This window comes from Pongo abelii, chromosome 10, assembly GCF_028885655.2.
Source record: "Pongo abelii isolate AG06213 chromosome 10, NHGRI_mPonAbe1-v2.0_pri, whole genome shotgun sequence".
NCBI lineage: Eukaryota > Metazoa > Chordata > Mammalia > Primates > Hominidae > Pongo > Pongo abelii.
In genome coordinates this window covers 54,109,701-54,123,416 of record NC_071995.2, presented here as the reverse complement: position 1 = coordinate 54,123,416, position 13,716 = coordinate 54,109,701, and the positions used below count along the sequence as shown (strand labels likewise).

General features: G+C 45.9%; 1 protein-coding gene and 1 non-coding gene across 3 annotated transcripts in view; both read left to right on the top strand.

Annotated features, from left to right (window-relative positions):
• RNF41 (ring finger protein 41) overlaps positions 1-13,716 on the top strand; it is a 29,275-nt gene that overhangs the window by 11,654 nt on the left and 3,905 nt on the right. The window contains exons 1-5 of one of the 2 annotated variants that reach the window (XM_009247899.4): positions 6,440-6,552; positions 7,367-7,509; positions 9,968-10,239; positions 12,251-12,386; positions 12,800-12,903. In XM_009247899.4, coding sequence (XP_009246174.1) covers positions 10,091-10,239; positions 12,251-12,386; positions 12,800-12,903 — 389 coding nt within the window. In that variant the 5' untranslated portion in view covers positions 6,440-6,552; positions 7,367-7,509; positions 9,968-10,090. 2 annotated transcript variants of the gene reach the window in all.
• LOC112135896 (U6 spliceosomal RNA) lies at positions 3,861-3,964 on the top strand. Its single transcript, XR_002917129.2, has one exon. It is a non-coding gene; the product is annotated as a U6 spliceosomal RNA (small nuclear RNA).

Below are 13,716 nucleotides of genomic sequence, written 5' to 3'. Positions count from 1 at the left end.
GATCTTGGCTCACTGCAATCTCCACCTCCCTGGTTCAAGCAATTCTCCTGCCTCGGCCTCCTGAGTAGCTTGGATTACAGGCATGTGCCACCATGTCCGGCTAATTTTTGTATTTTTAGTAGAGATGGGGTTTCACTATGTTGGCCAGGCTAGTCTTGAACTCCTGACCTCAGGTGATCTGTCCGCCTTTGCCCCCAAAGTGTTTGGATTACAGGCGTGAGCCACCACACCCAGCCTCGGCCCTACATTTTTAAAACGTATACACTACATTTATTTTCCTTTGTTAAGTTTTTTTTTTTTTTTTTTTTTTTTTTTTTTGAGACGGAGTCTCCCTCTGTCACCCAGGCTGGAGTGCACTGGCACAATCTTGGCTCACTGCAACCTCCGCCTCCCAGGTGCAAGCAATTCTCCTGCCTCAGCCTCCCGAGTAGCTGGAGTTAACAGGTGCATGCCACCACACCCAGCTAATTTTTTTGTATTTTTAGTACAGATGGTGTTTCACCACGTTGGCCAGGTTGATCTCGAACTCCTGACTTCAGGTGATCCATCTGGCCTCGGCCTCCCAAAGTGCTGGGATTACAAGCTTGAGCCCCCGCGCCTGGCCAAGTTATTTTTATTAAAATGGGTCTATACTATACATACTCTTTTTGCCACTTGTGTATTTCAGTTTGAGAGGCAATTTAGCCAAGTGGTTAAAAGCTTGGGCTTTGCAGCCAGTCTGTCTGGGTTTGAATCTGGCTCTACCACTTGTTAGCTGTATGATTCTGGAAAAGCTTTTTAACCTTTGCACCTCTGTTACTCATCTGTAAAATGTGAATAATTATAGTCCCAACCTTCTAGAGCTGTTGTAAGGATTAGATGAGTTAATAGGCAAAAAATGTTTAAAATACTGTCTGCCATATAGTAATGCTCAATAAATGCTGGCTTCGTTATTATTTAATTGTATATGTAGAATCAAGGCTGCAGTGAGCTGTGATTGTACCACTGTACTCTAGCCTGGGCAACAGAATGAGACCCTATCTCTTAAAAAAAAAAACAGCATGATAGCATATATAATATCTATAAATATAAATAAATTATTATTTCTATATAATAAATATATTAAAACAATTTATTTAGAGGCAGGATCTCACTCTGTCACCCAGGCTGGAGTGGAGTGACGCAATCATAGCTCACTGTAGCCTCTAGCTTCTGGCCTCAAGTGATCTTCCTGCCTTGGCCCCCCAAAGTGCTGGGATTATAGGTGTGAGCCACTGTACCCAGCACAAATAATTTAAATAAATAATATGAAATAAATATATCTAGGTCATATTAATGTGACATGATATTGCATTTTATGGATGTAAGGAATTCTACTGGATAGATTTTTTGCTATGACAATGCTTAAACAGTTTAGTACAATTCTTTTTGCACCCTTGTTTATTTCCTTAGGATAAGTTCCTGGAAGTAAGATTGCTAGGTAGAAGGGTATATGCTTTTTTAGGACAGTTTGTGGTTCTTGTTATGAGTTAGTTTGATCAACATTTTCTGGCAAGAGTACATTTTTTCCCAGACATGTTATATGTGTGTCAGTACATGACATGTTATATGTGTATGTGTTATATGACATATATGACACTTATAGTGTATGAAACATAAAGTAGATTTTTTTTTTTTTTTTTTTTTTTTTTTTGAGACAAGTCTCGCTCTGTTGCCCAGGCTGGAGTGCAATGGCACGATCTTGGCTCACTGCAACCTCCGCCTTTCAGGTTCAAGCAATTCTCCTGCCTCAGCCTCTCGAGTAGCTGGGATTACAGGTGCCCGCCACCATGCCTGGCTAATTTTTGTATTTTTAGTAGAGACGGGGTTTCACCATCTTGGTCAGGCTGGTCCCGAACTCCTGACCTCAGGTGATCCACCCACCTTGGCCTCTCAAAGTGCTGGGATCACAGGGGTGAACTACCACACCCGGCCTAAGTGGATTTTCTTATTTTTTGTTTTAACCTTAAATCTGTCTTTCACAGTTTAGTGTAATTATAGATTTGTTTACTTATTTGAATAGTGAATACACACACACACAGAGAAGCTTTTTCAAAGGTACAAAGGGATAATTAGAGAAATTAAAAATTCCCTCCTATCTTTGTTTCTTTGTACCTCCACCTTAGCAGCAAACACTGTTGGCAGTTTTCTGTTTATCCTTCTGGAGAGTTCCATGCACATGTAAGCATACACACATACATATTGTTTTTTGTATCTGTGGTAGTGTACTTTACATATACTATTCTGTATCTTAGCTTTTTTCTTTTAGCAGTATATCTTGGAATTTTTCCATACCTGGTGCATTTTAAGGGCAGCAAGGATTTTTTTCTCTGATTAATTTTATAGCTATTGTCGAGAAAACAAATTACAATTTATTTCATTGAGGTAAATATTATAAAGTCAGCAGTTCAATGGATGAATTGTAGATATTTGGGGATATTTTTGCTCTCAGGTAGTAGCTATCTCAGCCAACTCCTCTTCTTGACCTTTTCTCTTGCCCCTTTCCCTTCTTCCCAGCCCTTTGTATTTGTCTGGACTATGAAAATAGCAGTAGCTGTCATCTACAATAGCACTAAGCAGTCTGAGGTTGCATTAATTGAAGTAGGGAACAAAAGTTGTGTCCATATTGGTCAGTCCACATGTAGAACTCTAGGCACCCAATTATCTTTTTTTTTTTTTTTTTTTTTTGAGACAGAGTCTCACTCTGTGGGCCAGGCTGGAGTGCAGTGGTGCGATCTCGGCTCACTGAAACCTCTGCCTCCCGGGCTCAAGCAATTCTCTTCCCTCAGCCTCCTGAGTAGCTGGGATTACAGGTGTGTGCCACCACACCTGGCTAATTTTGGTATTTTTAGTAGAGATGGGATTTCATCATGTTGGCCAGGCTGGTCTCAAACGCCTGATCTCAAGTAATCTGCCTGCCCCAGCCTCCCGAAGTGCTGGGATTACAGGCGTGAGCCACTGCGCCTGGCCTTTTTTTTTTTTTTGAGACAGAATTTCACTCTTGTTGCCCAGGCTGGAGTGCAATGGCATAATCTCGGCTCACTGCAACCTCTGCCTCCCGGGTTCAAGCGATTCTCCTGCCTCAGCCTCCCGAGTAGCCGGGATTAATTTTAGTAGACAGGGTTTCTCCATGTTGGTCAGGCTGGTCTCAAACTCCCGACCTCAGGTAATCCGCCTACCTCAGCCTCCCAAAGTGCTGGGATTACAGGCGTGAGCCACCATGTCCAGCTGTTGTTTTTTGAGTCAGAGTCTCACTCTGTCCCCCAGGTTGGAGTGCAGTCGTGCAATCTCAGCTCACTGCAACCTCCGCCTCCTGGGTTCAAGTGATTCTCCTGTCTCAGCCTCCCTGAGCCTCCTGTCTCAGGCATGGCACCACTCCTGGCTAATTTTTGTATTTTTAGTAGAGACAGGTTGTCACAATGTTGGCCAGGCTGGTCTGGAACTCCTGACCTCAGGTGATCCGCCCACCTCAGCCTCTCAAAGTGCTGGGATTAGAGGTGTGAGCCACTGCACCTGGCCTGATTTTTACAAGTTTATCAGTATTATTTTTTGAAAACCTGTCTCTGGACCTCTGACGTCTGTTTACCATTTTCCCTTCCTTCCTGCTTTAGAATCATCTTGTTTTTGTTTAAGATAATTCCAGATCTCCCTGCTGCTACCTCAGTGACCAGATTCTCTCCTGTCTTTATCTTTCCCTTTTCCCCTGTACTTTCCTCTCGGTACATAAAGACACTTAAGCCTTTCTCACCATAAGGAAAAACACCCCCACACAACCCACTTCCTCAGTTTCCTTTCCCCCTCTAGCTAGTTTGGTTTCCCTTCCTTTGAAATTAGGCTTTTGAGTGCTGGCTTCAGCATCACATATACTAAAATTGGAATGATAAAGAGATTAGCAGGGCCCCTGTGCAAGGATGACATGAAAATTTGTGAAGCATTCCATATTTTTCCTGTGGCCCCACAAGGTCCTAGCACAAGCTAACACTTCACCACCATGAGGGCCAGCACCTTCTTCTAGGTGCAGGACCCTTACCCTGAGTCTGCCCAAGTAAACTCCTTGAGAATGCTCCCCCACCAAAAAATCAAGCTTTTGACAGAGTTGTGTCTTTGGTCCCTGTCTCTCCATCTCACCTCTTGTTCACTTTGTGCCACTGAAGTCTGGCTTCACTTTCAGTGCTACACTAAAACTACCCTCCACAACTCCCAACTCCATGGAACTGCTTTACTATGGTGTCCACCATCCCACATCCCAGCAATTCTTTGTTTTCTTTATCTGATTTGTCTGTTCATAGCTTTCGACAGTTATCTTCCCTCCTGTAAGTTCTCTAACCCCTTGACAGTTTTTTTTTTATTTTATTTTTATTTATTTATTTTTAGACGGTGTCTTGCTCTGTCACCCAGGCTGAAGTGCAGTGGCACAATCTCCACTCACTGCAAGCTCCGCCTCCTGGGTTCACGCCATTCTCCTGCCTCAGCCTCCCGAGTAGCTGGGACTACAGGCACCCACCACCACGCCCAGCTAATTTTTTGTATTTTTAGTAGAGACGAGGTTTCACCGTGTTAGCGAGCATGGTCTCAATCTCCTGATCTTGTGATCCGCCTGCCTCAGCCTCCCAAAGTGCTGGGATTACAGGCGTGAGCCACTGTGCCCGGCCAGTTGTTTACTGACCTCTTCTTTGGGTTTGACCTTTGGGAGCCCAAAGAAGGGGCATGGCGCCATTGCTGCTGTTTGAGTCCTTGCTCTTTTGGACTTCTCTCTTCTTTTTTTTTTTGAGACAGAGTCGTGCTCTGTCACCGGGCTAGAATGCAGTGGCGCAATCTCGGCTCACTGCAACCTCCACCTCCTGGGTTCAGGCGATTCTCCTGCCTCAGCCTCCCGAGTAGCTGGGACTACAGGTGCGCACCACCACGCCCGGCCAATTTTTGTATTTGTAGTAGAGACGGGGTTTCGCCATGTTGGCCAGGATGGTGTTGATCTCTTGACCTCATGATCTGTCTGCCTCAGCCTCCCAAAGTGCTGGGATTACAGGCGTGAGCCACCATGCCCGGCCCTCTCTTCTTCTCTTCTTTATCCCCATCACCACCACCACCTAAGTTCAGACTCTTACCGTCACTGTCTTGACTTAGATGTTCTTCCGGTCTCCAGTTTCTCCCCTGTTAACATACTGATTCTAAAATGGAACTATTATCACATTCTTTTTTAAGTCCTTCAGTGGCTCTCTCATACCCTTCAGAATAAAGTCCAAACTCCTCACAGACTTTTCACAGCATGGCCCTTGCTTGCCTCTCCAGCCTTGTCTCTTGACAGGCCCTCCCTCCCACCTCTCAGGTCAGCCTTTTCTTGAATCGCTTGAAATTCTCTGAACCTATCATATGCCCTCTTCTGGGCATTTGGACGTGCTATTTTATGTGCATAACACCCTAATGCCCTGCTCCCCCAACATTTAGCTGACTCTTGCCCTACACGACACATTTCTGGTGACACCCAGTCCCGGAAAACTTGTCAAAACCACCTTCTGCTTTCAGCCTGGGTTAGGTATTCATGTCTCTTGTCCTCATAAGGTCCTGTGTCTACTCTGAGTATTTATCACTTTATATTTTAAATGTGTGCTTATATAATGTCTTCCCCCATTAGAATTGCATTTCTTTTTTTTTTTTTTTTTTAAACAGAGTCTTACTCTGTCGCCTAGGCTAGAGAGCTGTGGTGCAATCTCGGCTCACTGCAACCTCTGCCTCCCAGGTTCAAGTGATTCTTGTGCCTCAGCCTTCCAAGTAGCTGGGATTACAGATGTACATCACCACGCCCAGCTAATTTTTGTATTTTTAGTAGAGCTGGGTTTTCATCATGTTGGCCAGGCTGGTCTTGAACTCCTGACCTCAGGTCATCTGCCTGTCCCGGCCTCCCAAAGTGCTGGGATTACAGGCGTGAGACACTGTGCCAGGCCTTAGAATTAATTTTTTTTTTTTTTTTTTTTGAGACTGAGGCTCGCTCTGTTCCCCAGGCTGGAGTGCAGTGGCGCGATCTCGGCTCACTGCAACCTCTGCCTCCTGGGTTCAAATGCTTCTTCTGCCTCAGCCTCCCGAGTAGCTGGGATTACAGGTGCACATACCACAACCGGCTAATTTTTATATTTTTAGTAGAGACACGGTTTCACCATGTTGGCCAGGCTGGTCTTGAACTCCTGACCTCAGGTGATCCGCCTGCCTCAGCCTCCCAAAGTGTTGGGATTACAGGTGTGAGCCACTGCGCCTGGCCAGAATTAAATTTCTTGAGTCAGCTTCCACCGAGCCAAATGACTGCTGCATAGTAGACTCCCAATAAATATTTGTTGGATAAATGAATGGATCTTGGCAATGAGTTTATGTTTGTCACCTATTTGTAGGCTTCTTCTGAACTGGCCTCTTTTTCCTGTTGTCGTTTCAGGACCTGGGTTTCAGTGATGAGACATGGGGTATGATGTAACCCGTTTCCAGGGGGATGTTGACGAAGATCTTATCTGCCCTATTTGCAGTGGAGTCTTGGAGGAGCCAGTACAGGTGAGTTGGTCTGATGGCAGGATTGGTGGGGCAACAGGTAGCAGTGGAACTAGTAGAAAATATTCATGAGCAGCGGGACCCATGGGGAAGTCACTGTGTTCTTCTCTCCACCCTCACCCAATAGAGATTTAGGTCAAAGGAGTAATGGTGGCTACAAGAATAAGGCCTTCCAGAATCAATCTAGAGGTGGATGCCACAGAGATCCAGTGGTTCAGATTTTTTTCTGAGGTCACTCTGAAAGATTTCTCCGTAAAACAGTCAGCTGCCTGTTTCTGTCTTGTGATAGTAGCTGGGTAGCTTCCTTTCCTCTACAGGAGCACTTATTAGGTTCCATCTTCCTGTCCATGATTGAACTTCTGGACTCTCCTAATAAGTTCTCTCTGCATTTTTATGATGTAGTGCTTCAGGTAATCAGCCGGTCTCCCTGCAGGCCTCTTCTGCCTGCCTACTGTCTAACAAATAGGAAGGCTGGGCGCAGTGGCTCACACCTGTAATCCCAGCACTTTGGGAGGCCAAGATGGGTGGATCACGAGGTCAAGAGCCATCCTGGCCAACATGGTGAAACCTCGTCTCTACTAAAAATACAAAAATTAGCTGGGCATGGTGGCACACACCTGTAGTCCCAGCTACTCAGGAGGCTAGACAGGAGAATCGCTTGAACCCGGGAGTAGGAGGTTGCAGTGAGCCAAGATTGCGCCACTGCACTCCAGCCTGGGCGACAGAGTGAGACTCCATCTCAAAAAAAACAAAAAACAAATAGGAAGTGGGGAACTGTATGTACTGACCTATTTTTTTCCTGGGATCTACTGAAAAGACCAGCTTTTGATGCAGCCATGCACTCTGCATTTTGATGTGAAAGCTGCCACCTTCAATAGGTCATTTCTCTGCCAGCCTTGCCAGACCAGAGTCAGTTGTATCATCCTGGGGCAAGTATGAGGAGAAGCTCACGATTACCAGGCAAGTACAATGAGTGAGGTGAATCCTTAAGAGTTGTATTCATGGGACAGCATCCTCCGGGATCCTTATTGCCCTCATTCTGTAAATACCAATTAATCCTTTCTCTTTCCTGGCTATCTAGAGATTATCACATTTTCCAAACCAGGGCACTAGGCAATGAGGTTTCATGGCCCTTCCCTCATTCACTGCTCATCTAACTCCCAGGGGCTCCCCTTGAGCCTTTGAGTTTATTTTTTCTCCCGGTACTCCAAAAGGAGTACTGATGCCTTGAGCTGAATAAAATTCAGACTGCATTCCAATGGCAACCAGCTCTGGATCTGTCTTCTTTCTAGGCCTTTGCAGTCTGCTGCCATTAGAGGCATATTAGATGGGTGTGGAGCAAGTCATCAAGTAGTAGTGTCAAGAGGTCACAGGGTGTGTCAGGTTCCCTCCTCACCCTGGCAGGGCCTTGTCTGTTTTCTGGCACTATCATTTTAGGCAAGTCACTTATGGAAAGGTGAGTCGTAGTTGGTGACAGTCTAGTCAGAAGCCACCCATCTACCTGTGGGCTTTACCTTCTGAGGAGCAGAGCAGGCAACCCTCATGATGCCAGGTTCCCAGACACATTTCTAAGGTTAGAAGGCTCCTGCTAGGGATGCTGATTTCCCCACATCATAATTATTTATTTTTTGAATAGGTGAAAAATGAACATAGTTCAGAAATCAAAAGGTATACAGCGAGAATTCTCACTTCTATCCTTATTACTGTGCACCTAATTCCCCTACAGATAACTATTTTTATTAGTTTATTTGGCATCCTTCCAGTGTGTCTTAAGGCAGATACAAGCAAATATGAATAGATGTCTGCATATATATGTATTTGTGTATACATATGTATATATGAATATATCTGTGTTTCACCTTGTTGGCCAGTCTGGTCTTGAACTGCTGATCTCAAGTGATCTGCCTGCCTCAGCCTCCCAAAGTGCTGGGATTACAGGCATGAGCCACTGTGCCCAGCCTTATTTAGCTTTCTTTTTGTTTTGTTTTGTTTTTTTGAGATGGAGTCTCACACTTTAGACTAGGCTGGAGTACAGTGGCATGATCTTGGCTCACTGCAAGCTCCGCCTCCCGGGTTCACGCCATTCTCCTGCCTCAGCCTCCTAAGTAGCTGGGACTACAGGCACCCGCCACCATGCCTGGTTAATTTTTTGTATTTTTAGTAGAGACGGGGTTTCACTGTGTTAGCCAGGATGGTCTCGATCTCCTGACCTCATGATCCACCCGCCTCAGCCTCCCAAAGTGCTGGGATTACAGGCGTGAGCCACCATGCCCGGCCTAGCTTTCTTACATTGAATTTTTGCCAGTAAATATGTCCTCCTCCTCTCTAAATCTATCATCTGAATTATCCTTCAAGACCCATATCAAATTCTGTCCTCTTCATAAATACCTGCCATGATTGAGCTAGCCTGAAAAGACCTCACCCTCCTCTGGACATTTTTGGCAATTTTTGTGTATGCAATCCAGATGGCAGTTAATAATTGGCTGCCTTGTGTCATCTGTCCTATTGTCCTAGAATATCATTTGTATCTCTTATTGTTATATAATTTTTTACTTGTTTGTCTTGTTTCACAACTCATTTTTAATCTTGAGCACAGGGAATATATATATATATTTATTTATTTATTTTGAAACAGGTCCTGGCTCTGTCACCCAGGCTGGAGTGCAGTGGTGCAGTCTTGGTTCACTGCAACCTCCGCCTTCTGGGCTCAAGCCATCCTCCATCCTCCCACCTCAGCCTCCTGGCTAGCTGGGACTATAGGCACGTGCCACCAGGCCCGGCTTTATTTATTTATTTATTTATTTGAGATGGAGTCTCACTCTGTTGCCCAGGCTGGAGTGCAGTGGTGCGATCTTGGCTCACTGCAACCTCCACCTCCTGGGTTCAAGCTATTCTCCTGCCTTAGCCTCCTGAGTAGCTGTGATTACAGGCATGCACCACCACCCCTGGCTAATTTTTGTATTTTTAGTAGAGACAGGGTTTCACCATGTTGGTCAGGCTGGTCTTGAACTCCTGACCTCATGATCTGCCTGCCTCGGCCTCCCAAAGTGCTGAGATTACAGGTGTGAGCCACTGTGCCCGGCCTACGCCTGGCTAATTTTTGTAATTTTTGTAGAGATGGGGTTTTGTCATGTTGTCTGGGATGGTCTCAAACTCCTGAGGTCAAGCAGTGTGCCTGCCTTAGCCTCCCAAAGTGCTGGGATTACAGGCATGAGCCACCGTGCCCAGCAGGAAACATATCTTGAGCCTGTCCCCTAAAATGCCTTGCCCGTAGTAGATCTATACTTTGCTGTGACCCAACGGACCTTTTGTCATAGAAGCTGCTCAAAGGCTTGATTGGCTTTGTAGAGTTATCATATCCAGGCTCTTAGCTCCTGCTAATTCCCTTGTGCCCCTTTTGCCTTGTTCTCTCTTCTAGGCACCTCATTGTGAACATGCTTTCTGCAACGCCTGCATCACCCAGTGGTTCTCTCAGCAACAGACATGTCCAGTGGACCGTAGTGTTGTGACGGTCGCCCATCTGCGCCCAGTACCTCGGATCATGCGGAACATGTTGTCAAAGCTGCAGATTGCCTGTGACAACGCCGTGTTTGGCTGTAGTGCCGTTGTCCGGCTTGACAACCTCATGTCTCATCTCAGCGACTGTGAGCACAACCCGAAGCGGCCTGTGACCTGTGAACAGGGCTGTGGGTGAGATTTGTTCCCTTCTGCCCCACATGGATAAGGGCCATCTCATTTATGCCCCTGTCTCTGGTTGCCCTCCTCACTAGCTGAGGAGGTCTCTTTGGCATGTTGGCAAGGAGTATTCTTAGCCTCCTTGGCTTCCTGCTCTGTGATCTTACTTTCTTGCTGCTTTTCCAACTATAATCATTTTGCTCTTGCTTTAACAAAAGAAGGGGCACAGCAATTTAGTAAATTTGTGTAATAACATTAAAGGTTGATTGACTCTATTCTTCCCTTTCAGTCCAATACCACTTTCTGTTTGTCAGGTTGACTGCTATAATTGCCAGCCTTCTCATATTTCCTCGTGCCCTATTTTTTTATTTCTGTGGGTTATGAAATATTTGACTAAATGTTGATAGCTGAGGGGCGTGTTAGCTCACACCTGTAATCCTAGCACTTTGGGAGGCCAAAGTGGGCAGGTCACTTCAGGCCAGGAGTTCAAGACCAATCTGGCCAACATGGCAAAACCTTGTCTCTACTAAAAATACAAAAATTAGCCAGGTGTGGGGCCGGGTGCGGTGGCTCACGCCTGTAATCCCAGCACTTTGGGATGCCAAGGCGGGTGGCTCACGAGGTCAGGAGATTGAGACCATCCTGGCTAACACATTGAAACCCCGTCTCTACTAAAAATACAAAAAATTAGCCAGACGTGGTGGCGGGCGCCTGTAGTCCCAGCTACTTGGGAGGCTGAGGCAGGAGAATGGCATGAACCTGGGAGGCGGAGCTTGCAGTGAGCAGAGATTGGGCCACTGCACTCCAGCCTGGGCAACAGAGCGAGACTCTGTCTCAAAAAAAAAAAAAAAAATTAGCCAAGTGTAGTGGTGCACGCCTGTAATCCCAGCTACTCGGGAGGCTGAGGCATGAGAATCGCTTAAAACCAGAGGTAGAGGTTGTAGTGAGCCGAGATCGCCTCATTGCACTCCAGCCTGGGCGACAGAATGAGACTCTGTTCCCCCTAACTAAAAAATGAAAAGAATGTTGATAGCTGGGGTTGTGAATATAGGGCTTCTCTGAAGGAATAAGTGCACAGGCAGAATCTGTAGGAGGAAAAGGAGAGCTGTGCAGTAGATAAAAACAGTGTGTCAAAATAAATAAATAGGCCCCGTGCAGTGGCTCACGCCTGTAATCTCAGCACTTTGGGAGGACGAAGCGGGCGGATCACCTGTGGTCAGGAGTTCAAGACCAGTGTGGCCAACATGGTGAAACCCCATCTCTACTAAAAATATAAATTTAGCCAGGCGTGGTGGCGGGCATCTGTAATCCCAGCTACTTGGGAGGCTGAGGCACAAGAATTACTTGAACCCATGAGGCAGAGGTTGCAGTGAGCTGAGACCGTGCCATTGTACTCCAGCCTGGGCGACAAGAGTGAAACTCGGTCTCAAAAAAAAAAAAAACAAAAAAGTAAAATAAGGGGCCAGGCGCAGTGGCTCACGCCTGTAATCCCAGCACTTTGGGAGGCCAAGGGGGGTGGATCACATGAGGCCAGGAGTTTGAGACCAGCCTGGCTAACGTGGAGAAACCCCGTTTCTACTAAAAATACAAAAAGTTAGCCGGCCATGGTGGCATGCGCCTGTAATCCCAGCTACTCGGGAGGCTGAGGCAGGAGAATCACTTGAACCTGGGAGGCAGAGGTTGCGCTGAGCTGAGATCGTTCCATTGCACTCCAGTTTGGACAACAAGAGCGAAACTCCGTGTCGAAAACAAAAATAAAAATAAAAAATAAAATAAATTTAAAAAATAGATAAAACACTGTGTCTTGATTGGGGAAAGAAATTTAAGGAAAATAGACAGCAAAGGGGCAAGTAGGAAGCTCGGATGAAGAAAGTGAAGGGAAAAACAAGAGGGAGGCCTGAAATGAATGTTCGAAATTTTGGGTAGGACAAAATCTACTTAGCAGTCATCTGCCACAGAATAGGCCATTTGCATACATGTCCCAGTGATCACCCCTTTTCTGCTCTTTCCCCACCCTGGTCTGCAGTCTGGAGATGCCCAAAGATGAGCTGCCCAACCATAACTGCATTAAGCACCTGCGCTCAGTGGTACAGCAGCAGCAGACACGCATCGCAGAGCTGGAGAAGACGTCGGCTGAACACAAACACCAGCTGGCGGAGCAGGTAGGCCCCAAGACACGGGGGAGAACATATCCCTCATATGCAGATAACTGCCTGCCTGTGGGTAATAAAAACCAGTTGTGAACACACAGACCAGTGCTTACACTTGTGAGCCTAGATGAGTGGATATTCTGCCTGTGGCTTAGCAGGGAATCAGATTGGAGCTCTCCTTGACTTTTCTTCATCCCATTCATAGCATTAATTCACCTAACAGTTATCAGATGCCTCCTCTGTGAAGGCACATTTGTAAGTACTAAGGAGACAGCTGTGAGTGAGACAGTCTTATCCCTGTCTTCCTGAAGCTTACAAACTGGTTGTTCTTCAGATCTCTCAGTTGCCCTCATTCTTGGTTAAACTTTTGTCTTTTTTCTGCTGTCTGCCTTAACCTTTATTCCTGTTCTTCTTCCCCACAACAGAAGCGAGACATCCAGCTGCTAAAGGCATACATGCGTGCAATCCGCAGTGTCAACCCCAACCTTCAGAACCTGGAGGAGACAATTGAATACAACGAGATCCTAGAGTGAGTGTCACTCAGGACGTGGAGTGATTTCACGTCCTGACAACAAGGCCTGAAAGGAGGAAGAGCAGGAGAGTAGCAGAAGGAGGGCATTGGAGAGCTGGGCTGGGGGTCACTGCTTCTCAGATATTGGCATTAAGGACAGGGGCAGAGGAGAAGAGGATAACCCTTAGCTCCACTACAGGATGTCTTATGCGTTTGGGTGGATAGAAGGGAAAGCCTGCCCAAGGATGCACTTTATCCAGAATTAGGTGAGTACCCATGTACAAAGCCCTGTATTAAAGGCTGTGGAGTGCTAGGAGGGCCAAAAAGAAATAGAAGATATCATCCCTGTCTTCAGGTAGCTTACAACCCAGAGAAGAGGAGGCAGAGTGCAAGTCCAGGAAAGTGATCTCTAAAATGCAGCAAAAACAAGCGAAGTATACAAGTGAAGTCTAAGATCTCTTTCAGTTCTGGAGTCCTATACAGTTCATAGACTAAACTGTAAGTGTGAATCAATATATATAGGGCGAATAGTGCTGAGTGGGACATAGGATAGAGGAATAATTGTTTTATTCACTAAACATAGAGCACTAACTGTGTTAGGCGCTATATGTGCTAAGTATTGGAATTTCAAAGAAAAGTAACAGACAGAGTGCAGATTTGTGGAATTTAATCTGGTGAGTAACGTGTGGTGACTCAATTGGGACCAACTGGGGAAAGATTTGGGGTTTCTGAGCCAGTGATGGAAGGAAAGAAGGAAGAATAGGTAAGCTGAGTGCAGAGTGGGTAGTTATTTCTATTAGCAGAAAAAGCCAATACAGAGAAAGGAGATGA